Source organism: Aspergillus lentulus, assembly GCF_001445615.1.
Source record: "Aspergillus lentulus DNA, contig: Alt04, strain: IFM 54703, whole genome shotgun sequence".
Lineage (NCBI taxonomy): Eukaryota > Fungi > Ascomycota > Eurotiomycetes > Eurotiales > Aspergillaceae > Aspergillus > Aspergillus lentulus.
The window spans coordinates 72,681-100,622 of record NW_028322122.1 but is presented as its reverse complement, the minus strand read 5'-3'; the positions used below and the strand labels follow the sequence as shown (position 1 = coordinate 100,622).

At 51.5% G+C, this 27,942-nt stretch overlaps 11 protein-coding genes across 11 annotated transcripts; 4 read left to right on the top strand and 7 right to left on the bottom strand.

Moving 5' to 3' along the window:
- Window positions 1-3: 3 nt before the first annotated feature.
- ALT_1317 (flavin-containing monooxygenase) lies at window positions 4-1,913 on the bottom strand (the record flags this gene model as incomplete). Its single annotated transcript, XM_033561679.2, has 3 exons — window positions 4-1,281; window positions 1,327-1,576; window positions 1,621-1,913. The coding sequence occupies 3 exons, from the start codon at window positions 1,911-1,913 to the stop codon at window positions 4-6; spliced, it is 1,821 nt and encodes a 606-aa protein (XP_033417570.2).
- A 378-nt stretch (window positions 1,914-2,291) lies between these two features.
- ALT_1316 (Gfo/Idh/MocA family protein) lies at window positions 2,292-3,513 on the bottom strand (the record flags this gene model as incomplete). The annotated part of the gene is made up of 3 exons (XM_033561680.2): window positions 2,292-2,806; window positions 2,854-3,255; window positions 3,303-3,513. 3 exons carry the CDS (start codon window positions 3,511-3,513, stop codon window positions 2,292-2,294), a joined length of 1,128 nt encoding a protein of 375 aa, XP_033417571.2.
- Window positions 3,514-5,902: 2,389 nt separating this feature from the next.
- Window positions 5,903-7,891, top strand: ALT_1315 (uncharacterized protein; the record flags this gene model as incomplete). Its single annotated transcript, XM_033561682.2, has 1 exon — window positions 5,903-7,891. The coding sequence occupies one exon, from the start codon at window positions 5,903-5,905 to the stop codon at window positions 7,889-7,891; it is 1,989 nt and encodes a 662-aa protein (XP_033417573.2).
- A 1,213-nt stretch (window positions 7,892-9,104) lies between these two features.
- On the bottom strand, window positions 9,105-12,084 carry ALT_1314 (uncharacterized protein; the record flags this gene model as incomplete). Its single annotated transcript, XM_089599139.1, has 3 exons — window positions 9,105-9,547; window positions 9,613-9,786; window positions 9,852-12,084. 3 exons carry the CDS (start codon window positions 12,082-12,084, stop codon window positions 9,105-9,107), a joined length of 2,850 nt encoding a protein of 949 aa, XP_089456285.1.
- A 1,748-nt stretch (window positions 12,085-13,832) lies between these two features.
- ALT_1313 (uncharacterized protein) lies at window positions 13,833-14,162 on the bottom strand (the record flags this gene model as incomplete). Its single annotated transcript, XM_033561685.1, has 2 exons — window positions 13,833-13,850; window positions 13,902-14,162. The coding sequence occupies 2 exons, from the start codon at window positions 14,160-14,162 to the stop codon at window positions 13,833-13,835; spliced, it is 279 nt and encodes a 92-aa protein (XP_033417576.1).
- Window positions 14,163-17,004: 2,842 nt separating this feature from the next.
- On the top strand, window positions 17,005-18,645 carry ALT_1312 (uncharacterized protein; the record flags this gene model as incomplete). The annotated part of the gene is made up of 2 exons (XM_033561686.2): window positions 17,005-18,128; window positions 18,174-18,645. The coding sequence occupies 2 exons, from the start codon at window positions 17,005-17,007 to the stop codon at window positions 18,643-18,645; spliced, it is 1,596 nt and encodes a 531-aa protein (XP_033417577.2).
- Window positions 18,646-20,395: 1,750 nt separating this feature from the next.
- Window positions 20,396-22,311, top strand: ALT_1311 (adenosine deaminase family protein; the record flags this gene model as incomplete). The annotated part of the gene is made up of 4 exons (XM_033561687.2): window positions 20,396-20,552; window positions 20,604-21,476; window positions 21,525-22,042; window positions 22,096-22,311. The coding sequence occupies 4 exons, from the start codon at window positions 20,396-20,398 to the stop codon at window positions 22,309-22,311; spliced, it is 1,764 nt and encodes a 587-aa protein (XP_033417578.2).
- Window positions 22,312-22,893: 582 nt separating this feature from the next.
- ALT_1310 (putative integral membrane protein) lies at window positions 22,894-23,861 on the bottom strand (the record flags this gene model as incomplete). The annotated part of the gene is made up of 4 exons (XM_089599138.1): window positions 22,894-23,023; window positions 23,096-23,319; window positions 23,370-23,627; window positions 23,682-23,861. 4 exons carry the CDS (start codon window positions 23,859-23,861, stop codon window positions 22,894-22,896), a joined length of 792 nt encoding a protein of 263 aa, XP_089456284.1.
- A 363-nt stretch (window positions 23,862-24,224) lies between these two features.
- ALT_1309 (alpha/beta hydrolase) lies at window positions 24,225-25,056 on the top strand (the record flags this gene model as incomplete). Its single annotated transcript, XM_033561689.2, has 2 exons — window positions 24,225-24,635; window positions 24,694-25,056. 2 exons carry the CDS (start codon window positions 24,225-24,227, stop codon window positions 25,054-25,056), a joined length of 774 nt encoding a protein of 257 aa, XP_033417580.2.
- Window positions 25,057-25,085: 29 nt separating this feature from the next.
- Window positions 25,086-25,954, bottom strand: ALT_1308 (class I SAM-dependent methyltransferase; the record flags this gene model as incomplete). The annotated part of the gene is made up of 2 exons (XM_033561690.2): window positions 25,086-25,772; window positions 25,823-25,954. The coding sequence occupies 2 exons, from the start codon at window positions 25,952-25,954 to the stop codon at window positions 25,086-25,088; spliced, it is 819 nt and encodes a 272-aa protein (XP_033417581.2).
- Window positions 25,955-26,212: 258 nt separating this feature from the next.
- On the bottom strand, window positions 26,213-27,910 carry ALT_1307 (isochorismatase family hydrolase; the record flags this gene model as incomplete). The annotated part of the gene is made up of 1 exon (XM_033561691.2): window positions 26,213-27,910. One exon carries the CDS (start codon window positions 27,908-27,910, stop codon window positions 26,213-26,215), a length of 1,698 nt encoding a protein of 565 aa, XP_033417582.2.
- Between the last annotated feature and the right edge of the window lie 32 nt (window positions 27,911-27,942).

Here is a 27,942-nt window from a genome sequence, read left to right as displayed (position 1 = left end):
GAATCAAACATCCCACCAACCCTCAAGATACGACCGAAGATCAATCGTCTCTGGCTTCTGCAGATGCGGCGTCAGATCAGCCCCACTGTCCAATTCTCGCTGCCTCCATCCGTTGCCAAAATAAGCAAACCGATTTCCACTGGGGTTGGTGTAGGTATACTCCCAGTCCTCCCATCGGGGGTCACGGCGGATGTAGTTGAGATGCGCTGCACTCCCGGGGAATAAACCATGAATTCTCCCTCCAGGTCGACCACCATTATACCATGAGCTACAGTTGTCGCTCCACACCGTCCGCGGATAGAACCGATCACAGTACTCGATAAAGTCGTCCGTTGCTGCTTTGGAAGGCTGCATTGTCTGTATGCCCTGGCTGCGGATCTTGCGCAGGAATTTGGCGACATAAGTGACCAGATTCTCGATGCTGTTAGGCACACTGCCGCTGTGTCCGGTTGAATGAGGGCCTCCAATCCAGAAGAGATTGGGAAAGCCCGGTGTTGCAACACCAAGATAGTTGTATGGATGACCGTACAATCCGTCCGGTTTCCATGCGCTTTTCAGATCGATGCCGTTCGCTATGATGCTGAAGGGAGGAGCGTGATCGACGTTGGCTCCTGTAGCGCAGATGACGACGTCGGCCTCGCGTTCCGTTCCATCTTCTGTTACAATTCCCTTGGCTGTGAACTTCTTTATGCGTGTCTGGATATAGTTGACATTGTCCTTTGTGAGAGCCTCCAGATAACCTGGTCCCGGCGTGGGACGACGGCAGTTCGGTGGAAAGTCGGGGATAATCTTCTCTCCTAGCTCAGGTTTGTTGCCCACACGTTGCAGCATCAGGTTTGTCCATTTCTCACGCAGGTCCTTATTCTCGGGGGAGTCTTTGAAGATGGCTCCGAAACGGGAGAAGTAGCCCTGCTCGACACTCTTGCGGTATTTCAGATACTTCTCGGGGTCCTTGAAAGACTCCAGCTGCTCCGTAGAAAATAGATTGGGCTCTAGCCGTCGAACACCCGTAGTTCCAAACGAATCAGCAATCCAAGTTCGGTTCCTGGCGTAGTGATCCACGTGTGCTGCGACGGGCTGGATGGAGGGGAGCACCTGCAGCCCAGATGCTCCGTTGCCAATCAGTGCGACCTTTTTGCCCTTTAAGTCGACGTTGTGATTCCAGTTGGAGGAATGGAACAGGTCGCCTTGGTAGTCATTGATGCCCTCATAGTCGGGCAGTCTCCATGCATTGAAGTGACCGATGGCATTGATCACGACGTCGAGCTTTTCCTCGTAGACCTAGGTATGTTAGCCGTGTTCATTTACTACAAAAGGAAAGAATACCTTTTCACTCTCTAAGTCCTTCAGTGTAACCTCCCATTTGGCTTCTTCGGGCAGCCATTCGACCTTTTGCACCTTCTGCCGTGGGCGGAGATATTTGTAGACATCATACTTACGAGCGACCCGCTGCCAATACTCGCGAATCTCATGACCCTGAGCAAACTCTTCCGTCCATTGCGTGTTGGGCTCGAATCCGGATTGATAGACATGCGCAGGGATATCGCATCTCACGCCGGGATACGTGTTCTCAAACCTGACGAGGTCAGTTACGCTCCAAATTCTCCTCCAATATCTTACCATGTGCCTCCCACATCGGCATTCTTGTCGTAGATCCTCAGGTCCAGCCCTGGCAGCTTAGCAGGTATCAATACTCCCGCTGTAATACCTGATAGCCCGGCTCCAATTACCCCGACTTTGATCTGTCGAACCTCGTCGATGGGATGTTCCTCGAGCTCAAATGCCGGCTTTGTCGGTGGATGCGGTTCGCTGACTTCGGCAGCCTTTACCTGAGTGATAATTCCATTTTTATCGGCCAGGATTCCGTTCTGCAAGAGCGCCTCGGTAGCAATGGGGCCTTTCGTTGTTGACATTGTGGCTGTCTCGATCGATGGATTATTCCGCCACTGCCCAAGCAGCTTCTATATATCTACCGTCCGTTGATCTTTACTTAAATAAACATATCAACAGCTCAGAACCTAATGATGCACGCCATAGACCATGGAATTGCGTTGATCAGCTCCGAATGGCCTGATTCGGCCGTCTGCTGAGGAGCTTCGCTGTTGTTGGTGCGGGACCATCCGACAGTAGTCACATCATTGCGGGACAAAATGGTGTCACAGTATTTTGCATCAGATACAGCGTTCAATTCATGGAAAATACATTAACCTGTCCGTTCAAATACAGAGATAAAATTGCAAATGATGTCTGACTATTAAAGGTGGCCGTGATCATAAAAAGTTGGCCCCAGTTTAGGCCAACTGAATCCCCTGATCAAATCGCTTCCACATCCCATCAATCAACTCATGTCTCCTCACAGCCCAGTCGAATGTAGGATACCACTCCCCTTTACGATATGCCTCATACAGTCGCGCGATATTTTGGGCAGGTATCGGCAGAGAATCCCATTCGTCTCCGTCCACTTTGACCTCTTCGACATGCCCAGACTCAGTACGATAAAGCTCCAACTTGGTCTCTGGCGTGCCGACATTGAGGAATGCCATTGGCGAAGTCAGTCGCAGCCAGCCTTTCTCCCCTTGAATCCGCCAGTCCTGTCGCGGCAGACCTGGCATTTCCTTCCCTGCGTACAGGTTAATGGTGACGAACGCATCCGACGTCTCTGCTGTGCCGTGCATTAGAATCTGATCTGGAACGGTGTTGCGCACTGCTTTCTCCAGAACCTTGCCGCCGTCCGCGTAATCGACAATGTCCAGCTGTGGACGGCTGATGGCACAGCTGCTGGTGAAGGTTTGGAATTTGCCTAGGACTGTCTACGGTCAGAATGTTACATGTCGCCGATGTAGGGTGACATACCGGAAATCACAGATTCCAGGATATGGCCGACATGAATACTCATCACGTTCCCTCCCACCGTTCTGTCGAGAAAGTATCGGACATTCTTACTCTCGGAGGCCACCTCATTGCCACCCGAGACTAGAAGGGTGCTGGACAAAACTCGGCCAATAGCTCCTTCGTGCACTAACTGACGCAGCTTGCGGACAACCGGTGAGTACGAAGCCTGCATTCCCACAATGGTCTTTGCGTCGTGAGCAGCTGCCAAAGCAGCCATTTCCTTTGCGACCTCTAGATTGCGGTCGAGAGGCCACTCCACAAAGACAGTTTTGCCGGCCTCCAGACTGGGACGCACTGTCTGGAAATGTCGGTCGACTCGGACAGAACAGACGACCAGGTCGATGTCGGGGTCATTGGCGAGGTCTTTCAAGTCAATGTCATCCAACAAACGCAGTGACGGATGCACATACCTTGTGGATTGCCGTACGCCTTGGTATCCTTTGGGAGATTGTACTTGTCAATAGCAGCCTGAGCTGACTGAACGGATGAGTTGAGCAATGCCGCGATAGTAAAATGCTCTGATCGTTGCAGAAAAGGGAGATGAGCACTTGCTGCCCAAGCTGTGCCCTCGTAGTCTGTGGCGCCAGATAGGCCGATCAGGCCAACGCGGATAGGAGACATTTCGAATTACTGTAGAGCTATAGAGAGTGAATGGTGATGAATATTCGTAGAAGATAGAAAATGGGTGTTTAAATACAGCAACAGCGGCTGGACATCACTCCGTTGGTGATTAGAAATACCATATGAAAGTACTTGCATGAATTGGTAGTAACGTTGATTTGTAATACCATTCGACTTCTGACAGGGAATCAGATTATCAGCCATACAACTGAACTAATATCCCACTTAATAATCCGATTCTCCATAAGGTTGACAGAGACACCTAACGAGTTATCTAAAAGCCATCGTTCAAGATTCTCTCTGGGAATCGTGGGACGTTCAATTATATCTCTCCACCTAGTGGCACCAACCTCCCAACCCTCACTTTGATTACAAATATCGTCAGAATTCTCCCGTCTCTCTCTATTAAGCAGCTCGACGACCCGCGACAAGGTTCACAACTGGCGTCCATATTGTGATATTGAGAGGGGATATCCCTCATATTTCGTGGCGGATTTGGTCCAATGTCAAATTGGTGATCCTCACTGAAGCCGATGATATCTGGTTTGGCTGTACGCACAAAGGGTAGAAGCCAAATGAGAATCTCAAATAGCGAGAGATGTTCTCAGAGAAATACAAGCAAGAGGAAGGTGGGTAAAAAGAATGAGAACATAAACAGAACCATTCCCCCAAAGACCAAGGTCTCGCAACCTAGGCACAGGCCGTTCTGACCAGCTTGCAGCCCTGTCGATTGATATTAGCATTGTATAATGTATGAGGGTGGATGTAGTAGTACGCACTCCGTATGCACCATGGGCAGTTCGTCATGTAGATTCCATTGTTTTGTTCTTCGTGGTCAAAAGCCTCTCCCTCATCGTCGCGACCGAATAGCCACTGGACGGCATTATCGCCATCCTGTTCACTGGCATTTCTTAGTCCACGATGTGACAGACAGAAAGGGAGGCATAACCTACTTATCAGATTGGTAAAACTGATGCACCGGCTGCTGTCTGATAGCACCGTTGGAAATTGGTATGGCAGCAACGTGCAATTGGCCGTTTATTCGGCCCACCTCACGGAAGAAGGAGGCCATTGTGACGTATGCAGGGGTGGAACTTTTCAAAATGCAACCGATATGTAGATATTGTAGTTTCTTCGAGGCCACGGTCGAGTTAAGGGTTGAGGATATTGAAGGAGATAGAGGTTGAGAGAAGAGGGTTTCTAAGTTGGAAGCAGCACCAACATTATATGGTCTGGGGTCCACGGCTTGTATTCACTTCCCCAGTTGGATTCTATTCACAATCCAGGCACTAGTTAGCAGAACGGATATCGCCATAGAAAACGCGCTCGTGACTCTCTGACTTCGGCAAATTCCGTATGGAACCTGTGCTACAGGCTTCCCTCGAGCCATGTCTCTAGAAGCGTGGGAACGAACCGAGCTTGGGTCTATTATATTCTGCTATTCAAGATAAGGAAAACTTGACTCCAATTCCACCTGGGTCAACGAGCTGAAATGGGATACACATCGATCGATATGGCTATAGTTGACAAAAAAGCTGTACAGATAGGTGCGCCGGAGGATCAGACCCACAGAGCTTCTCCAATAGCAGGCGTAAAAGCCTGGATGTTCTCGGAATCATCGCACGTCCAGAATAAATAGACTAGCACATTCCTTATATTAGGAGAAGGATAACGGACAGTACAGGGAAGCCACATCATAGTCAACCGGTATACGGTACAGTGTCAGGACGTTTCACCCACATCGGTGTCCCAAGTTCGAAGGGCATATATGGATCGATCGACGATAAACGTTGCTAAGTCAAGAGGCCCATTATCTACTAAAGTCAGGGTATAAGCCGCCATGATAGCTTGTCATCTTGGCACTACAGTAGCTACGCGTCTACCTCAGGTGACTTCCACTCCGTCGACCAGGGAACGAACTGTAAGATTGGACATGCGCGTGATGGATTACATTGCATGACTTCTAGATGCACCTCAAATGTCCTTCTGGAGCTTCGTCAGACCGACGGGGCTAACCCTGACACACAGAGAGGCAGGCAAAAGATCACGCAGATGTATGCTGCAGCAAACAGCGGACACGCCAATGAATGATATCCCCATCTACCCATAGCCTTGGCAACTTGGCACGCCTCAGACACAAATCGCCTAGTTGCTTGACTTGACAACTTCTGGCAATTATACGCGGCCCACGAAGCTTCCCATTGGCTCCAAAACTCGCCAATATCGGAGCAACACGAGTCTTGGGGCGCTATGGCTGGTTCGGCCACACCGACCCTCGTCAGCCCCTCAATAACCGAGGGGAAGGCCTTCATCTCATTGTGAAGGCTCCTCAGCCGCTCGCTTGGCTGAAGTTCCACCTTTCCTTTGTTGTGAGTGACCGCAAGCCGAAATGAATGTTACCTTTTCTCTACAAGGCTCTCTTCCCGCCATCGCCAACCATGTGACCGACGGGCTTCTATGGCCGATTCTTTTGATTTTCAGGACTGTATCGGACATCCTCACTTCCCTGTTGCAAACTGTTGCAGCGACAGATATGTCTCGGATAGGAGGAAACCTGGTGGAGATTTCGGCCGTGTCCACCATCATAGGCGCCCCCATAGCGGAAGCGCTGATTCACGGTCTCAAGGCGGCCTGCGGCATTGTCTGGGCTCCCATGAGCTGTTTCGGGCAAATTCACGTTATCAAAGCGTGTCTGTCTGCATCCGTGCCAGACTATTTGCGCGAATCGATGGGTCTCCGCAATCAGTTCGTCGATAATGCCCTCGGAGTCCTCCTGCCAGTGAACCGGTTCCGACGAGCGCGCAGCCGTATCGATTTCGGCGACGCGGGTGCCATCGAGGTCGTTCCACGCCGGCGCTGGATCGGTCGATGGGCCCTGAGGTGGATAGGAAGTACAAATGGCTGGCCGAATCTTGTCCCTCTCCTCTCCCTGCAACAGTGGAAGCGCCGGTTCGGCATGATGACAGCGCACGAGGCCACGCAAATGGATGCAATTACACGGATCAAGGCGTCGGAGTCGCACGATGACGTCTACTCAGCACACGCCATTTACACATTGGATAAAAATGCTCAGCTGGCGCTGGACACGGTCCCAGCGGCGGAGAGGGGATCGCCCATTGACATCTACCGTTTCATCCCCGACCAAGGAGGCCTTCCATCGCCCTGGAGGGACTGGTCCTGGCTTTTGCTTTCGCTGGTCAAGCTGATAGAGGTCTTTACACTTCGGAAAGTGGGTAGTCAAGGAGTCTGGGCGTGGACGATGGCAGGCTGGGCCCATGCCTTTGTTGCTGCTGTCCTCCTGCAGTTTACTGGTCTGGGCCGCGACAGTCCTTTCAAGCGGACAAGGCATCTGGTGGCAGGTATCCTACCGTCTCCGCTTCGTATGGGCGAGCAAGGAAAGATTGTCTTAGGGATCCCTGCCAACATACGGCGTCATACGCTGTGGCGGATCATGCTGGCGGTAGGGATTGCCGTCAACCTGGCGGGTTTGCTGGGGACTTTTATTCGACTGGATGGTGAGCCGACCGAAGCGCTGTACTTCTGGATAGCATTCCAGATTCTATGGCTTGTTATGCGGACCATTGTCTACTATTTTGCCGCAGGAGGAACAGCCATTCAGCAAGGAATCATGTTGTGCCGCCGGTGGAATGAGGCGCCACCAGAAGACCGGCAGCAGGTCTTGTTGCTTCTCAATGAGCTGGCAAGCCATCAAGCATCGACTCATCCGCGGGGATTCCATGCGTATCTGTTCGACTGCATGTCCTTTGAGCAGCTTCGCCAACTCTTTGTTCGTGTGGACTGGACATTGAGTCCAAAGCTTCCACCGTTTTCAGCTGAGATACGGCTGGACCGCATCGCCGTTCATGCTGTCACTGGTGATCCCATCATCCGGAGTGCCGTCTGGCAACAGGGAGTGGGTCTGGATAATTCTGAGCTGTACGACGCCTGCATTACGTTCGTCGACCTTTCATGCGGTGCCAAGCAGGGGTACTTGATTGCTGTCCCCTGCGTGCGAGTGTATTCCTGTCACTGCGGGAGTAAAGGTGGCCACGACCGTGGGAACAGTCACCCCGACTGCGGCAACATTGAGTGGTGGCATTTCTTCCCAGTCGATATACAGAACTGCATTGGTTCTCGTTGGCTAGTTGCACATGGCAAGAAAGGGGTCGGACCACTGGAGGCAGAGATTCTGGACGAAGACGAACTCGATCGGAGACTCTTTACCGGCTGGTGGAAGATTGGCATCACGGGGATCAGAGTCTTACGAAAGACATGGGAAGTCTCGGTGCAGGCTGCAGAGATCACATTGTCTTTTACACGGGGGATCGCCGAAGGGAATGATGACAATGAAATTAACGACCATAATGATGACAAATAACGACAATGATGATGATGATGATTGCCGACGACGGGATTCGGATTCCGATGATCGGAGTTATACATAAACGACTCGATGTCCCCTTAACCAGATTCATATACCAAAGAATGGATAGATATACTTTCAAGATGATCACTGGAATCTCCCATATTAATCTTCTGGTTCCTCCAGGGACATTAAATGACGCGTACACATTCTACGTGGATACATTAGGGCTGACTGCTGCTCCGGTCCCCCAGTTACAGAAAGACACAACTGCCTGGTAATTATATCGACTACTCTCTGGGGGACATATTGCTAAGTGGTCAGGTTTGATATCCCGCCGGATGGAAAGCAACAAATCCACATTGCATTCGGACAGAATGAACCGGATTCTCCCCGCCATCCCTGCCTTCGGGTAGGCTCGTTGGACGACCTGCAAAAGCTGCAGCAACGAATATACGATCACCATCTCCGAGGCGGCTCGGCTGCTCCTCTACAGGCGGATGCACCAGGTGAATGTTCCGGTGAGGATTAAACTGTGTGGATGGACGGTACTGGTACTGATCATAAGATTGTAGGGGAAAATGGGATCGAATACCCAACGCGCTTCTTCGCGAGAGATTACGCAGGAAACCGTCTTGAGTTCAGTTTATAATTAGCAAAGATAGAAACTTTTGTTTGAGGCTTTGTCCCAGTTCTTTCCATCGTTTGCCAGTGTGTGAATACAAGAAGTGCGCCTGCCGCGTGACTCAGAATTGGTGTCACCAGCATTCGTGTTATCGGAAACACCCTGATCAGTAGTACACCTCATTTACAATTTGTGTAGTTACAACATATGCTCCCCTGGCCTTCCTGGCTTAACATTCATGGGTTGGAGTTAGAGTAGCTGGATAGATCAAGCCTGCCTAGTCAGCCTCGGTAGTGCACTGGAGAGTCCTGACTCCTGGTCCATAGAGAACAGTCCGGGGTTTGATAGATGCCGCTGTTTGATTGTTCTCTACAAGTGAAGGGGTGCTATAATCTCTATGAAGTGAGCTCGAGCGGATTCGAGGATTCTTGAGGATTGAAGATATACCGAAATAACATGATCATGACCTTCAGCAATCCTATACTAACTTTTCTGCAACAAACAAGCTCTGTTACATAATCCCCTCTGACGTTCGTTGCTAAAACTCCCATTTTTATGGTTCCAGTCATATGTCTTCCTGTGACTGGAGTCATTGCTGTCGGACTACTGTGCTTTTGGCCACCCTTTAGCAGACCACTGGGGACCCTCTTCCTTGCTTGGCTGCCAGTCTTTGCCTTTCCATTGTTGTCCACCAGGAGTTTCTTTCCAGCCTCCTCCTCCCCATCCGCCACCAGGAGTCTCCTTTCCCTTACTATCATCAGGCTTCCAGCCTCCTCCTCCCCATCCGCCACCAGGAGTCTCCTTTGGCTTACCATCATCAGGCTTCCAGCCTCCTCCTCCCCATTTACCACCAGGAGTCTCCTTTGTCTTACCATCATCAGGCTTCCAGCCTCCTCCTCCCCATTTACCACCAGGAGTCTCCTTTGCCTTACTATCCTCAGGCTTCCAGCCTCCTCCTCCCCATCCGCCACCAGGAGTCTCCTTTGCCTTACTATCCTCAGGCTTCCAGCCTCCTCCTCCCCATCCGCCACCAGGAGTCTCCTTTCCTTACCATCATCAGGCTTCCAGCCTCCTCCTCCCCATCCGCCACCAGGAGTCTCCTTTCCCTTACTATCATCAGGCTTCCAGCCTCCTCCTCCCCATCCGCCACCAGGAGTCTCCTTTGCCTTACTATCCTCAGGCTTCCAGCCTCCTCCTCCCCATCCGCCACCAGGAGTCTCCTTTGTCTTACCATCATCAGGCTTCCAGCCTCCTCCTCCCCATCCGCCACCAGGAGTCTCCTTTCCTTACTATCATCAGGCTTCCAGCCTCCTCCTCCCCATCCGCCACCAGGAGTCTCCTTTGGCTTACCATCATCAGGCTTCCAGCCTCCTCCTCCCCATCCGCCACCAGGAGTCTCCTTTGGCTTACCATCATCAGGCTTCCAGCCTCCTCCTCCCCATCCGCCACCAGGAGTCTCCTTTGTCTTATCATCCTCAGGCTTCCAGCCTCCTCCTCCCCATCCACCATCAGTGTCCTGTTTCTTAGGACCCTTCCACGGGGGGCTCGGTATCCATCCGCCAGAACTGCCCTGTTTCTTGGAATCATCCGGCTTCTGGCCTCCTGAGGTTCCAGCTCCCACGGTGGAGCAGAATTGGTAGTCGATGCACCGACCACTTGCCAGGGCACAGTGCTCGCCATTGTAAACCTCACCTTCTTTGCATTTGGGCTCCTGCTTTGATACACAATCTTGGCTGGCTTTGTCAAACTCGGTTCCCTTGGGACACTGGGGACGATCATAGGCAACACAATGATGGCCCACCAACTTGAAGCCAGGGTCACAAGCCGGTTCTTTGTTTGAGACGCAATGCTCTCCATCGAGATGGGTATCCTTTCCACAAGAGGGCCGTTCGCCGACGCAAGCCTTGCCGTTGAAGGAAGTGCCAGGCTCACATTCTGGTGGATCTCCCTTGACGCATTCGTTATTCTTGGGCATATATCCACCAGGACACTGCTTTTCCCCTGTTCGGACACACTTTCCTCCTCTGAACATGAATCCGCCGGGGCACTGTGGTTGGTCGGGGGATTCACATCGCCCATTGACCATTTTCATTTTACCAGGGCAGCGCACACTGACACTGACGCATTTACCGGCTTGGAGCCTGGCACCATCGGGACAAACGGGAGGTTGGGGGAGTATACAGTCGCCGTCCTTATTGAGGACAGCTTTTGGTGGGCAAATTGGCCGCTTAGGGGAGACACAGTCTTTGCCGTCAAATGTCGTGCCTTTGTCGCAGGTTGGCGTCGTGTCGCTGATGCAATCACCACCCTTGGGGACCCCTTCATCGCAACGGCCAACGTGCTCCCTGACACAGTGTGTACCATCCCATTGAGCGCGTTCACCGCAGGATGGAGTACCGTAACCAATACATTGGTTCCCTTGGATCCGGGTACCCTTGGGACATTTTGGAGGCTGGCTGGACACGCATGAGTCTCCCACCAGGATAGTATCTTGGGGGCACTGGAGGATAAGTCTCTTCACGCATTTTCCATCCTCAATATGGGTTCCTTCAGGGCACTCTGGAGGAACCGGCAACACACAGTGGTTGCCTTCCAGCTTCCCCTGGGGACACTCAGGGCGAGGACTGGTATACTTGTTGCAGCTGCTGCCTGGGATGGCGGGAGTCCCATCCGGACATTTACCATCCACTGGCTGTGCGGTGCAGAGCTGACCGTCCCAATCCATACCCTGTGGGCAACAACGGACTGAGCCATCGGCTGGATTGGTTGATGGCACAGTCCCCTTTATTTGACACTGAGGGGGCTGCTTCAGCACACACTTTGTTCCCGAGATCGAGGTACCATCGGGGCATTGTGCAGGCTTCACAGGGACGTCACAGGTCTGCGTCTTCGAATTGAGGGTCCCGGTCTCACAATATGGGCCCCGCGGAGCGGTGCACTGTCCTTTCTGCAGGATGCTGCCCGGGGGACAGGTAGGGGGCTGTGGAGAAACACAATGACCGGACTTCTCGTCGTAGGAAGTCTCTGCGGGGCACCGTGGAGGCTCAACATCGACGCACTTGCCGTCTTCAAGTTGGGATCCGTCAGGGCACTTTGGCGGTACATCATGAGCACAGGCCCATCCATTGAAATGCTCCCCGCTGCGACAGCGTGGTGGCTTCTGGGATCTACAAATATTGCCTTGCAAGACATGTCCCTCTGGGCACTTGGCATTGTCTTCAGTGACGCAGTTGTCGTCCTTGAGTATGGTGCCGGCAGCGCAGGTTGGGGGCCGAAAGGCAACACAGGCTCCGTCCTTGAATTCATATCCGCTCTCGCAAATGGGGGGTTGATGGGATACACACGCGTCGCCTTCACGACGGGTATCTGGAGGACATTTGGGGGCAGCGAAGACGCAGTCCTGTCCGTCAAACTCGGTTCCTTCCGGACAGCAGCGCACCCGACCGGACTTCTGATCAGTGGAGGGGACGACGTGGTCCAGCGTGAACTTGGTTCGGTCGCGGCATGATGGATTCAGAACGACTTGGTCCGCTGCACCAAGAGCTGTGAAAAGGATTAGAAGCTTTGTCGGTAGACCTCGCATGTTTGCTAACGAAGGAAGTTATCAGGAAGGTGGCTAGATGAGAAAGCAAGCAGGTTGATTCCGAAGGAGCTTACGACGTGATTATATAGATCTTGAGTGCAAGCTGACACTCATCTGTTGCAACCAGGTTTATCCGCTTGCGGTCAAGCATGACGCTTCTTTGTAGGTATACTGTGCTCGACTTCGTCATGTATGCGACAGCCCTTGACTGTCCGTCACGGTCGTATAATGTAGCCCAAGGATCCGGGGTTCACAAGCCGACGAGGTGTCATCGACTAGGAGGCATTGGAACTCTGTCAGGTGGATGTGAGGCCAATGAAGAGTTGCATTGTTGCTTCTGTTAATGATGTCAAGTCGATTTAGCGTTGAGTAATATCAAGACCGAGACCTTGATACTCAGATGCCACGCAGCAATCTGGCGGTACGAACCTTGAAAGGAGACCTGGATGCGGTGATGGCTCTTGCAGGTTTAAGCAATGCTTGTGTCATGATACAGAGCTGTAAGGCCATGATATAGAGCATTGCTGCGTTCGGCCATATCTGTAGTAACCGCGAGCATTCTGCTGATTCGGTCATGGAATACCAGGGTACGGCCCGTGTAGTGGGAACGATGAGCTAGAGAAGGGCAGCGTCATCTAGTGTTCTAAACACCGAGAAGCAGTTGGCAAGAGGAGTACCCTATGGAGTATACCCATCAGCTCCACTGTCCGCAAAATGGCGCCAAATCATTCAAGGGCTTCATCCCACCAAATAGCTACGGGCTCTTTGGTACAGCAACGAGTGATTACCATTGCAACCCTTGTTTATATCTGAAACCGGCTCGACGGTGTTATTGAGCTCCACTTATAGACCAATGTCATTCGAGTAATAGAGCATATGGCCTAGATCAGTCTGCGACAAATACGTTTGCTATACTCCGTACTCGCCAAATGCAAAGACATCGACGAACATTAGACGAAATAGTTGTTACCGTGAAATGGACTGCGAGTGACAAATCACTGCAAATGAAGTAATTCCAAATCGCTGGGGTTCAGTAATGATATTAGATTCCAGTGGTACTGCAAGTGCGTTCCACCCATGGTAGTATCAGAGCTTCTGTTAGATGGAGAATGCCACAGATACTGGTATTCATGCATGACTCGACTCGGGTGTAGTAATTGAGGATTTATAGTACCATACTCGTACTTGCTGCGTGTTACACAAGATGCCTGGTCCGCCGGACTAGACGGATTCCATGCCGCAATATCATGACATGTCCAGTTTATGTCTCAAAGACTATAAGCAAGGGAGCATGCTTAATTGCCGGACTTTTCTGTTCTTAGCCACGCCCCCCGCCTTTTCCCCAGTCTTCCTAGCATCGCAATATTCCATCGTACCTGGGCGCTCTAGCAATCCAGCCCGCTTGTAGGAAAAGTGACAAATATGGACCTTGACAGTGATATACGGAATGTAACGGAGGATGAGTCTTGGGAACCAAGGAAGCCTGCTAAACTGATACATACGATGGAACCTTAACGGGGGGTCTTTACGAAAGACTCGTTATATGAGTGTACATTATACAGGTACGGTTGAGAGAAATCTCGTTTGGAATAATGTGATAACAACGACCTCTGCATTTGCATTACGACATGGGAAAAACTATCCATAGGAATAAAAACCCATATCAAGGTCATAGAGTACGAAACACTGCATCCACCTTTCAATTCGGAGCCTGCGTTCCGAGACGGAATACGGTAGGAGTTGATAATTTAGATGTGGATGCCCACCTAGTATTTGTCAGCTTGGTTCTTATGGCCTAGTATGATGGCGACACGTACCCAGCCCAGGAGATGGCTAGCCACATTGTCAACGCCACAGACACCAGTAAGGACATTGGATGCTCCAGTAAGAATACCACCTCGATCATGCTTGCTAGCCTGAACATGGAGGCAGCTCCAGTAGTCGCAAGGAGCCCTATCGCCGGTTTCACCCTCATCAAAGGATTTCAGCAGGTTCTGCAGGCAACCTTCCCAGTCGTTGTATTCATCCTGGGTAACTTTGTGGGGGCCGCCAGCGGTGGCAGTTGCTGCCAGAAGCATTGTGACGATGATAGGACAGACCTTCATTGTAGCTGTATTATCATCAGAATGAGAGACACATAGACTATGCAGAGGGGCGAGACCTACCGGTAGGGATTCGATTTTATCTGGAAAGTGTTGATCAGGCGTTTGAGGAGGATTATCAGCGTAGTCCGCGATGGGACTAATGCCTTGATCGAAGCTAGTATATATAGTTGTGTTAGGAGACCTTGTCATCCCACCATCCTCTTCGACCATAGTTCTCTTCAGCCTGTCTAGACGTAGTCTATTCCGTCATCTTTTGTGTAATACCAGCTGCTTTCAGTATTTCTGATGGAGGGAACCACTGCACCATGGACCTTGGTGAGGAATTTGGTCGCATTCAATTTCTGAGACAGCAGTTCTGGATATCTCGCTTGAATTGAGTTTCTCGGATTGCACCCCGAACGCAGAGTTCGAACCAGTTTGATCTGCTACCTAGCCTCCGGCATAATCACAACCTTTGGAATCCAAAATCCTGAAGTTCTAGATCTGCGGCGCTTACGCTATGTTGACTGATATTGGGTGCAGAGAAGTTAATGATTGCTGAAAGAACAGAAGCATGCTGGTGAACCTCGGGCAGGCCTAGACAGCAGTTTCCTGGATAGGTAGTTCTTCATAGAATTTGCGTCATGGATATCAAAGCGATTGAGCAACCTACACATGTATGACATTTTCTACCGGGACCAGTAGTTAGGGTTCAGGGAGCGTAGCCAGTGAGCATATATGTCATGCATGACATGGAGTTAGAGTCAAATTTCAGGAGATAAGTATCGTCCACAAAGTTGTGTTGCATCTAAATCTCAGGTTTTGAAAATCAACCGAAAACAGACCCAGGTTATCGCGGCCTTGGTGGGCTACCGTTCAAGATTCGGGCCAGTCTATGAGAGACACCAGGGTGTAATACGACAGCTGTACCCGGTGCACACCTCTGTATTCCTCATCTGGCCCTGTATCTGTGGCATCTGGTGTATCTCTACTGCACCTGCGCTCAGTGGTTTCTCTATGCACTCCTGTGCCATGCTTATTGCCCTTATATCTATACCAAGGTACGAATATATCTAACATATCCTTAACCAGCTGGGATCTCTCAATCTGCTCAGGCTGCCGGATACTGCAGGCATATGCCGGATATAGGACCTATATTGTCTGCTGTTTAAAGTAGGTTACCCTTGAGGGGTCATTACCGCAACTGTGAGGTTCAAAAGCAGATCAGAGTTGCATAACCGAACCCGCAGTAAAGTCGCATTCAGTCTTAACTGGTCCGAGCTCTCAGCCGGGTGGCACCGGACAGCCCAGAGCGAGATCCAAGCCTAGTTGTTGAAGGTCACGGCTGCGAGTGCAGGCTGGGATGCTGCCATTCATCTCCACTCCCTCGATCAGTTCTAGTTGCATCTTGTGCGCGCAGTGGAGGATGCTCTTTGGAGCAGCTGACTGACTTCTAGTCTTATGCGTACACAGTTCTTGTTATTCGAAACTGGACCAGCTATGCTATAGGACACTGTGCGTGGCGTGCTGGTCCCTATCCCCCGTCAACAATGCTCCGAGCAATACTGATCCGTATCCTGGGCCATGTTTCAGTTCCTTTGTCCTTACCAACTGCACGGGGCAGTTCTCGAAAACCACTTTCACTCTACTGTCCTACCGCATAACCCTTGACTTTTTTCTGGTCTCCCCTCAGCTCAGCACTCATCTTCCCGTCACACCGTTTGTAGCGATCACTGGGTTATTACTAAAGCTACTGGACTCTTCAATCAAGTGCCTTGCGTATTGGTTTAATGGCATATAATAGGCCGCGGTTCCTAGAGCTATGAAGTTGGCTCATTATTGTGATTTTGCATTCGCCTAGTTCCCAAAATTCGATACTGGTCCTTCATCTTAAATTGTGCGTCTCTCATAAGCCTGACGAATCACTTCCGGAATAAATTGTCCCAAGAACAATCGACACACGCAAGACCAGCGATAAAGAATGAATATACTGCGTGGAATATCCGTCAGTATCGGCCTTGTATTGCAGCACAGAGGGGAACTTACTATGCAGACACCCCCAAACGAGCAAAGGAAATGGTGATATCCTGGAGAGCACTGGCGGCTCCTGGACCGACCGAGAGCAAAACACGTTTATCTTAGTAGGTGAAAAGGCTTGGTGATGGGGCTAAAGGCTAGGAAAAATTCAGCGCAGACTGTGAATATGTCAGATATCCTCTCCATATCTCAGGAAGTTTGCCTACCACCGCCAGATTGTATGAAGCCGCCGCAGACCGCAACGGACCTGGTGGTGTTTTTGAGATGATGCCAGCTGAAAGCCCAAGCACACCACAGCAGAGGCCCACAGGCAAAATCCCCCAGTGGCAATTTTGGAATATGGATCTCCTACAGGGCCGGCATCATCACCTTTGTTACCTGTTGAAGTCGCCATATCGCAATGCCAGGAGGATCACGATGGTTCAGGGGTTATGAGGACTGCTTCCAAAGGTATGTATATATACATAGTAGTTCAGTCCAAATCAGATAGTCAGACCATGCACGCTATGGATTGATCAAGTATGGTGTCGATCACTACAGTTTTCAATTTTAATATTACTATGAATCCATGACCTCAATCGTTGCTTGCATGAAACATACATAGATAGTGGACAGCAGAGAGCCAATAACGATGGCTCTTCCATTCCCGTCTTGGATGTTCCTCCACCATCCACAAGGCTGAATCTGCCCTTGGCATAAGGCTCTGAGCTGTTCCACCTTGTGAGTCATAATATTGATTCCTGAATATATATAAGAACCCAACTTCCGATCGAGAGAAATTACCTGCAAAGTAAACAAGATGACGTCGGCAACAGTTCTAACGGCGCAACCCGTCTCCCTCGACCGGCTTCGAGTCAGCGATTCTCCAGAAGGAATCACCCAGGCAGCCAAAGACGAAAATGCACCACCACCGGACATTCGACCGCGCTGGTCGGATCGAATCCTAGCTCAAGGTCCGTGGGATCAGACAGTGACCCACGACATGCTCAAAGGAGCACCCAGCCTGCCGATGCCAGTCGAGATTAGCGACGCAGGCTCTCTTACACCATTCTTCAATCACCTAAAACGTGATGGCAGCTATGAGACCGCTTCTGATGCTACACGCCAAAGCCAACCGGCAGCCGAGCCCTACTACAACGTTCCGACCTTGGAGTTTGATAAAGGGGTGCTGTACGAAGACGGTCGGATGGACCTGTGTAAAATGGCTCTCGGTCCGCCAAATATCTCGACGCTGATGGACAGTTTGCGCTCCAACACTTTTGTGCGGCATTTTCTGCTGGGAAATAACATCATCGGCCCAGCTGGGGCAAGTGCAATCGCGGACTTTGTCCAGGAGTTTCCCGACCGAATTGATACCTGGTATCTAGCCGGTAATTGCATAGATGCACCATCGTTTGCACTTTTGACAGATGCGCTGGTCAAGTCGCCCGCTGTGACAAATATCTGGCTTAAAAGGAATCCCCTCGGTCCAGAGTCGGTTGATTCTCTCTTCCGCCTCATCACACAGACTCCAAACCTCCGGACACTGGATCTGGATCAGACAGAGCTTGGCGACGCAGGCGTTGCTGCTCTGTTCACTCGATTAGCAGACTATGTTCCTCCAACTCCCTTGTCAATGAGAATCCTGTACCTGTCAGCAACTGGGGTATCTACGGTGGCCTGCGAGGCAATTTCCAGGTATCTGGCATCTCCGCATTGCCCTATTACATCATTGTATATGTCCGGCAATCCAATCGGAGATGCAGGGGCAAAGGCGCTTGCCAAAGGGCTGCAACTAAATAAGCCACTGCAGCGTCTTTCCCTGCAATCAATTGGCCTGACCGATGAGGGAGCAACTGCATTGATTTCATCGCTGCAAGGTCATCCTGCATTGGAGACTCTCGATATCAGTCAGTCCTATTCCACGCAGGACCTGAATGCGAGGTATGTCTTTGACCAGTCGATCGAAGAAAGCAACTGACAAAACAGGTTCAATTACCTATCTGCAGAATGCACAATCAGCGCCCTCTGCTCCCTGGTGACTTCGTCAACGCCCCTCTCCTACCTCGCCCTTGGTCCCCAGCCATTTTGCACCACCACCGCCTTGCCTCTGATGGGTGCTGCGCAGGAGTCCAAAACGATCATGTACCTCTCCCTCAAGCCGCTCATCCCGTCACGGTCCACCCCGAAAGACAATACGCGGTTTGCTAGTGCATCCAAGGCGCTGCGAACGCATACCCTGAACAACATCCGTGCACACTACGACAAGCCGACCCTGACTTATGAAGAATGGGAGGCTGACCTCAAACGCTGGTGCGTTAGCGATGAGATCAGCGTGCGGAAAATTGACAGCGTGTACCGCAATCGGGCGGCGCAAAAGGCGCGCAGGGGCGAGGAAGTTTTGCGGAAATGGTGGGCCGACGAGGAGAGGGGGGTTCTTGAGGGGGTGATGCAGGCATAATCCTGATATGTTATGATCTCTCGTACAGAAACGCAGTGAAATGTCCCTCATACCAGGATGTGTGTAGCCCAAAACGAGCCACATCTATACATTGCAAGATGTTCAATGGACCAGCCCGCCCCGACAGTAGACGGGATCCTTATGATGGGCCATGAAAGTGATTAAAAAATATCGAAGATATTCAGCTGGAGATGATCTGACCCACTTGTGCAATATCCGAATCAGGGCGAGTTCCCAAATGTCCGCATGCTGGACTCGAACGTACTTTGTCGGATGGCCATGATTGGCGGCTACAATGGATCCCATTGACAGCCTATATCGTCACAAAGTATTGGCTTGGCAAGGTGACAGCTGAGGGGACTGTATGGACATGCCATCTTGCATTGAGCTATGTACTGAATTCCTCCAGACATGCATCTATTCGTTGCTGGTGATGTCTGCACACTTTGTTGACAAGGCTGGACTTTGGCATCCAGTGGATAATCGGCGCAGACGTTCGATTTAAATATAAATGACACTGAATAAAGAATGCGTTTTCGAGCTCTGGGTAGGCTCCATAATGATAAACGACGTCCAGTTGGTATAGTGTGGATAGGAGTTATAGAATCAGACTCGGTATTTCAATCGATATATTATAAAATTCTCTCAAGGAATCATCTTGGAATATATATAGAATAATAGTCACCAGATTTCAAGTATCAATCAAAGGTTGCTCCAGGGGAAAGGGGGCCATCCGGATAGAACCGTATCTATTTCGCTTGATCCCATGGCCTTGAACCCTAAACACTCACTGTGCTTCGATTATTCCGCAAAAGAGATGCATGTTTGCTAACTAGTTAATTCAGAGATTCTGGACTGAAGCAAGACAGGGTCTAGAGTACAGGGATTGCCCCTCGTCTTGAGTAAGTTGACAAATACTGAGTCACTGAATGACACGTTGACCGGCATGACTCCCTCAGCGCACAGCCCTTGTTCTAGTGGAGGACAATTGCAGCTGCGCTGAATTGTCTTTACGTTCTAGCGTAACCTTGGTTTGGGTTGGGAGAGGTTGCGGAACGGGCCGTGAATTCCATTCAAGACTGAAGCAATCGTCTATTCGGCAGGCTTGTGATGGATAAGCAAAGCAGTATCCTTGGCTACATAATTCCCATCATACAGATACAAATAGTAGCGTAGTGAGAAGTGACCACGATCTACAGCAGAATCATGATCTTGCACTCACTTTCGTTAGCCCCGCATCTGAAGAAAGACATCTCAAAATCCGGTAACTCTATCTGTCCCAGAATGGAAAAGCTGAGGCAGATCGCCAGTGGCCAAGAAAGGGAAACACATGCCAAGATGACCAAAAGGCAACTAATGCCGGCGTCACCCCGGGAACAGTCTTTCATCCTCAGGTCAGGCGTGTCCGGACTCGATGAGAGCAGTCACACCGCATAAGCGATGGCCCAAATGGCAATCAGGCCCACAAGCAAGGGCCAGAAGGGTCCACCTCCACCCAATAGTCTCGAGTAGTGCGTACTGCAATCCACTACCGGAGATACACGAGCTGGGAAAGGTACGTGAGGCTGGCTGATTAGGATAATCCCTGCAGAGCTGATCAAAACATTGCGGCAGCAATACACTTTCTGTGCCGCTCTACTCCGATCCCAACGACACCGGCCAAGATTCATATATTAAGCTTTGGCTGGACGCGTTAGGGCTGTCGGATTCTTCTTCTCCATCCTGCCAAGCGCCCAGGGGCCTTATCATCATGAAACTGCCGAATATCGTGGCCTATGCGCTGTGCTTATCGCTCACCGCGGCGAAGGTCATTCCTGATGACGTCCCGGATCCGAATGGCAGTGCCGTGCGCCGCCATCTCATGGCTCGATCAGCCATGATCAAGATAGAAAAACGGCAGCGACAAGGTATGCCGCCACCATTCCTCGCTGGGGACGGCGGATACTGACTGGTTATAGATCACGAGTTCCGCCAGAATCTGTCGACAGTCGCTCGACAGGCCGATGTCATCGTCCAGGCAATCCGGCAGGAGGAGATTAATGACTATTGGCGCCAGTATGGCACGTTCGAGCATCCAGAGGACGAGCGTTATGCCGGGGAGATGTTTCCTCTAGCACGGCCATACATCAATTCCACGAAGCTCTGGAAGATTGTTAAGCGCATGCCCAAGGGTGCGTTGCTACACGCACACTTGTCGGCCATGCTGCCATTTGGAACCATTCTCGAAACCATTCTGGCAACCGAAGGCATGGTCATTTCCACGTCGCAACCGATTCTGGATGAGCAGAGCGCAGAAAATGCCACGGTCGCTTTTGCGCATGTCAACACGACCATAAACACCTCGGCTGAAACGATCTCCTCGGCCAATTACGTTCCCAACACCCAAGTGTCGGTCCAAATCGCCGCTGACCGGTTCCCTGGTGGCCGGCAAGGCTTTATGGATTTCATGAAGTCCAAGCTGACGATCCTGCCGCAGGAGTCGATCCGCCATGAGCTGGGTGTCGACGAGGTCTGGAGACGCTTTCAAGCGTGCTTTGGTCCCGCCGATACCATGGTCAACTATGAGCCGATCGTGCGGACCTTCTACCAGAAACTGTTCGAAGGGTTAGCCGACGATGGCATCAACTGGGTGGAAATCCGCAGCGGTGGCTCCAGCGGTAAACTGGTTCACACCGGCCAGGAGGACGTTGATCCCAATCTCGATGTCTGGTGGGATGTGATGATCGAGGAGATTGAGAAGTTCCAGGCCACCGACAAGGGGAAGAATTTCTGGGGGGCCCGCGTCATCTGGTCCGACACTCGCAGCAAGAACCGGGAGAAGATCACCAAGAGTAAGATTTCTTTTTGCGTATTCTGAAAACGCGACTGACCTGTCTCAGGCATGAAGATTGCCCTTGAGCGCAAGCAAAGGTTTCCGGAGCTGTTCAGCGGATACGATCTGGTCGCGCAGGAGGATCTGGGTCGTCCGCTGTCAGACCTGGCCCCCGAACTGATCTGGTTCCGGGAGCAGACCGAGTATTTGAATCTCACGATTCCCTTCTTTTTCCACGCCGGCGAGACACTCGGCGACGGAAACTCGACCGACTACAACTTGGTGGATGCCATTCTCTTCAATTCCCGCCGCATCGGCCATGGGTTCTCTCTGTACAAGCACCCAACACTCATCGAGGAGGTGATTGAAAAGGCAGTCATGGTCGAAGTGTGCCCCATCTCTAACGAAGTGCTGCGCCTGGCGACGGATATCCTCCACCATCCTCTCCCCGCGATGATCGCTCATGGCGTTCCCACGGCCATCAGCAACGACGACCCGGCCATTCTGGGGCAAGATATTGCAGGTCTGAGTTATGATTTCTATCAGACCATCCAGGGATTTGATAACATCGGACTCGCTGGACTGGTAGGTTTCCTGTCAAATCCCGTTCGACCAGAGATAAAGTTAACGAACCACAGGGAGCTCTGGCACAGAACAGTCTTCGCTGGTCGAATTTTGAGGACCAGTCCGATGCCGACTGGCTTCGGGACATTGATCTGGCCGCCCGGGGCGATGGAATCAAAGCCCAGCGCATTCAATACTGGAACCAGCAGTGGGAGGAGTTTTGCCAATGGATCGTGTCCGAGTATGGGGACAAGTATCCGCCTGCCGAAGTTGCCCAGGTTGTGAACTGATCCTCAAGCCCTTGTGACTTTACAATAATTATGAAGTCAGTGGCAGAAGGTAAACGTCGAGTGTTACAAACGCTGTTTTGGTTACGGAGCCAACTGTTGATGTTACTATGATCAAGTGGGCCAATAGCGAACAGGGTCGATGGCAATTGTGATAGGCAAAGGACATATGATATATTCAGTCGTGTAGCCGCCTCAGTAGTGGTGGAAGACCTCTTTTCTCTTCCTCATCATTCATTGCATCGATCTGTCTCATCTCGACGGCTTGGGGTAGGATTGCTCAGAGACGAGGCTCATCGGGCACGGAGCTATAATATATATTGATCAACGACACCAAAACTAATAACGATATGATTCCTCAATGTCCACCGTTGTCGTAACGTCAATCGTAGACAAATGCAACTCAGAGTCATTCTGCATTTTACTTCGTTTACTGCGCTTCCCGGTGGAACTCAACGTTCCATACGAGTGAGCGCTTTTCTTAGGTGAAGAATCACTATCCTGCGTCCCGTGGTCACGGTCCAACAGACGAAGTAAAGGACGAAGAGATGGCAGACACGCTTTAAAATTAGTTGCGAGCTTTCCCTACGGAAGGGCCGACTCACCAGACACGACTCCGATGTTAGTCTCCACTGCCGTCCACGTCGAGGGACCGATAAATACCCACGTTACATCGATCGAGGGGACTCGGTATGAGTCGAGCATGATCACTAATCTGACGATAGAAATGATGCAGATACTGCATGGTCAGCTGGTGGGATTGAACCCATGAGAGAATGAGACCTACAACCCTCCGAGAACAAAGACACTGCTGATGGCTATCTTCTGGGCGGTGTTCTTGTGGAGTCGCCAGATGTATGGCATGGGGAGGATCAGCAACGCCCAGTCAGTGATGATGTTGGGAACTGCGTTGCCGATGAAGAACTGGTTGACGTCCACGCCGCAGTGTGGATTTAGAGATTTATCCCAGAAGCCACGGATGGGGAGACACTGGAAGATTGTGGTGAAGATCTGCGTCGGTCCGTTAGGGAAAGCCAAACTCAAGATATGGTCCGACGTACGACTCTCAACCCCCAGCCGGTTACCAGAAAGAATATGACGTATATTGGGATACGGATGTTGGTGGTGCCGAAGATGCGCCAGTAGAACATCAAGATGGAATATTTGGTCAGACAGATGGACAGCGTGTAGAAGATTTCGCAGACGAAGAGGTTGATGAAGAAGTTCGAGAAGCCGGTCATCCCTAGGGGGTAGATGTGTGTTCCCACCCCACGATACACCCAGATGATCATGTCGATGTATTCTCCGGTTACCATGGCCTAGATCACCCAGTCAGAATATGTTTCTGAGGAGCACAATGCCGTGATACTAACCAAAGCAATACAGATCAAGTAATCATCCCACCACAGTCCGACCTTGGACACTCGGGTACGACACAACAACCGCAGCACCACTGCCAGCACGGCCAGTCCATACGTAGATGAATATGCCGCATATAGATTGGCTCGTTTGGATTCCGAAAGATCCAACCCGGGCGGAGGAGTGAAGTCCATAATGCGAGGAAAGCACCACCTGTGGTATACTCCAGGGAGACAATCTCTCAAGAAGAACAGGTCACAGGTCAGACCTTGTAGCAAATGAGTTCGCGGCTGGTCTGCTCTCCAGTAAACAGCAGTCGGATATTAATCGGACTTCGCATCGGAGGTCCCTCACCGAACTACGATGAGGGGCAGACCAGGATGATCTGGAGCTAAGCAAGGGAAGGAGCAGAATCCCTGAAAGGGGGAATGAGGTGGCGCTCGAGGTGGTATACTCCGCTAATTGCCAAGGTCAAAGCCATATATTAAGCGCCTGATTCACCCTGGACGTCATGAGACTGCGTCTATCATTCACTTTTTGATCTATACGACAATACAATGGCAACCATCGTCTTCGTGCCCGGTGCATGGATCACTCCAGACTTTTATCAACCTTTCCTCGACGCTCTCACCAAGGCCGGTTATCCTGTCCGCTATGCTGGATATCCCTCTCTGGATCCCGCGGATCCCACGAGCGCAGACTGCAAAGCTGATTCCGATGCCATCGCCAGCGTCATCCGTCCGCTAGTGGAAGACGAGGACCGCGACGTCCTTCTGGTCATGCACTCCTACGCAGGAATGCCTGGTGCCGCGGCCGCCAAAGGTCTTGCCAAAACGGAACGAATGCAACAGGGCAAGTCTGGTGGCATCGTAGGGATGGTGTTCATCGCTGCTTTCCTGGTCCCGGAAGGATTAAGTTGTGCAGGATTACAGGGAGGGTATCTTCCCCCGTGGATTCTGTTGGACAAGGTACTACCCCTCTTCAAACTACTTGGATGAATCCCAACAGATGAGTAACGTTCTCTAGCCGTACGACAAAGTGAACATCCCCGATGATCCTGCTGGCATCTTTGCCGCTGATTTTGATCAAGGCGTGGCTCAAAACCTCGCGGGTTACATCCGGCCTCATTCCACGTTGGCGTTCAACTCCCCCCAACCTGCTCCCGCTTGGGCAGACCAGGCGTATGCCGGACGACTAGCATTTATTGTTCCTATACTAGACAAGGCTCTTCCCGAGGGAGCTCAGCGTGCGATGATAGCCGCTACGCAGAAGGATTGGATTGTCGAGGAGATGGTCTGCAGTCACTGTGCGCCATTTGTCACTCGGGTGGCCGAATGCGTAAGACTGCTGCAGGGATTTCTCGGGTTGTTTGAGGGTACGAAGAACTGATAACCCACCGATATGCCTGTTTTGGACGATCATGAGATGCGAGTAATAACAAAGTTGATCCCCTGGCGATCTGCCGGCATCCATTGCACGTCCTCATCTTCCATACCCCATTCCTTGAGATCTACTTCGGTCACTTCTAGCCTCCACTGTGTGTCTGTCTCCTGTTGCACCACATCCCACAGTTTGACGAATGACTTGAGATTATGGTAGAACATCATACCCCAGGGCCGCATATACTCCCGAGCTGTCTTCCTGCCTTGTTGATATCCCACTAGCATCGTCCCCGGTTTAGACAATGCGACGATCCGCTTCGTTGCGATGATTTGGCCGTCCCAGCTAAACAGATGAAGAAACTGCGACGCTATCACCACATCCACGTTGCCTTGAAGCTCGCGGAGGCTTTCGTCCGCCATGCTCAGAAAATCTCCCTGAATGAACCTCGCCTTCATCCGGTCCCTATCACGGAATAATTCATATCCCAACTGCCATATACCAGGCTCAATATCCACCGCCCACATCAGGTCCGTGGAAACGCCATGCGCAGCCAATAAGCGCAGCTCTTGTCCCAGACCACATCCCAAATCCAGTATCCCAGCTTGGGGCTGCCGCGCTCGAGCCAGGATCACGGGGAATTGCGGGAAGGCGGCCAAACCAGGGAGGAGAAAGATCCAGAGGCCAATGCAGGGGTATTCACCTAAAGGCCAGGCTTTGTTGCGCTAGAATGTTTTAGTATAATGCAGAACTTGGGATGAAGCGATTCACATACGATGTCGTGTAAATGGGAGGGGAGATCTTTGTCTGGTATGCCGCTCCAGTGGTTGTAGACATATCGGACGCACGGCCGAAGACGCGGGCCGATATGAGGTTGGAACCAGACTGAGCTGTCAATCTGAGACATTATTGGGCTTATCCATGCTTTGAGCGAGTAGTGTGCTGACGGTTAATAAGTGTTCTTTTACCTGCCTCGGACATGTCTCATCGTCATCTATTTAGCTTCCGCCATTAATATCGGCTCGGACGAGTCACGACTAGTGAACACTTGGACAGGGATCAATGCCAATAAATGTAACCTCGTGTCTTCGTCTGCTCCAATTACGAACATAGATTGCAGTTGTTGTTGGATAACCAATAGTGATGAAACGAATCTATCTATTCCTTATCCGCTGGGAGAGACGGGGCCATTCTCGTTCCCAGTTGCCAGCAAATCGTCCATCATGACCACTTCGCTTCCATACACTCGCTGCATGTAAGCCAGCATCTGTTCCTCCGAGAAATGCAATGCTGCCGTACACTCGCTCACCAGTGTGGTCCACAGTCCCCGCTGAAACGCGCCTCGCACCGTCGCATCAACACAGACGTCCGTGTACAAGCCCACCACCACCAGCTGCTCAAATCCCCGAGCAGCGATATACTGCGCAAACTCTGCGGTCAGGAATGGATCAAACTTGGCTTTCTTGTCAAACACTGGTTCACCCTCGTGGACAGTAACACTACCGAATACCTCAGCACCCCATGTCCCCTGGACACACCACGGCAGTCGCCCCTGCGTCTGATTCCGGTGGCGCCAGCTAAGGCTTTGAAATTGCTCGTCTCCCAGGAACCGAACAAAAATCACCTCGATACGAGCCTGTCGGGCCCATTCCACCACTCGCGGGATGTTCGCCGCCACCCGTGCCATGGCCGATTGGTTCTTGTACTGCGTGACAAAATCGTTCTGGAAGTCCACGACCACCATGGCCGTTCGCTTCCCCCGAAACCGGCAAATCTCGTAGTTGTGCGTGTCCAGTGGCTGATTTAATCTTTGTAGGAAAGCCTCTACAAACCTTTCTGTCGTAGCTGTCCCTCCCTGATCAGGCGTCCCAATGCCCCTGGCCCCCAAATCCCCCAACATGCCATCGACCTTCCGTTTCACACCCGCACAGCCCGCCTGATCCTCTAACACCGCCGCGGCGGCGCGGATCGTAGCCGTCGGATTGACGACGCCCCGACCCACCAGATCATCCGCTGATCCATGGGCGGTCTGGTACTCGCTCAGGCCCTGCACATCCGGGTGAAGATAGACGTTCTCTGCGCACGCGGACTCCTGCGCCCCGAGGCCAAACCTATCGAGCAGGATGGTCTGCATGATATCTGCGTACTCGTTGCCTGAAATGACTAGATTGTGCCCGCTCACCCCGAAGGCTAGCAGGTCGCGGTTCATCGTATCTCCCTGCACAAATCGGATCGTGACGCCAAAGGTTCGTTCCCATTCTGTTGCCCAGGTGTGGAACAGCCCGTCGAAGAGGTGGAACTTGTAGACCATTGTGACCGAGTTGGTTGTTCCCCAGAGCTGATTGGCGCGGGCGAGTGCGTAGGAGAGGATGCGTGTGAAGATCGCCTTGCTGAAGTGCACGGTGCGGGAGACAGCGTCCTTGCTGGTGTTGACGCTGTTGGCGCCCGAGTAGAAGCCCTGTGCCTGGTCGCGGACGAGGAGGATAGACGAGTTGGGACTCAAAACGAAATGTTCGACTTTGATGGCTTGCAGCTGCTCGCGGACGAGGTAGAGGGCTTGCGCGCTGATCGAAGTACGGAATATAGCGCGCACACCGCAAGATACGGCTTCTTTGCAGAATTGGCGGTAGTGGGCAGCGTCTGCCAGTGTTTCTTCTGTCACGGCGTCGGTATCATTGATAGCTAGGAGCGAGGAGTAGGAATTGTAGATGCGTGAGGAACGCAGGAAAGTGACGGTAACATTGTAGGGAGCAGTAAGCGATTGGATAATACGCTCAAAGACGGCTGCCAACTCGGGGCCAGTGCCGTTGCCCACGGCGAGGCCAACCTGAATAGACGACATGGCGGTAGTGAAGATGGGCATGTTGGTCAGTTTCTCGTTGCTGGATTTATGCG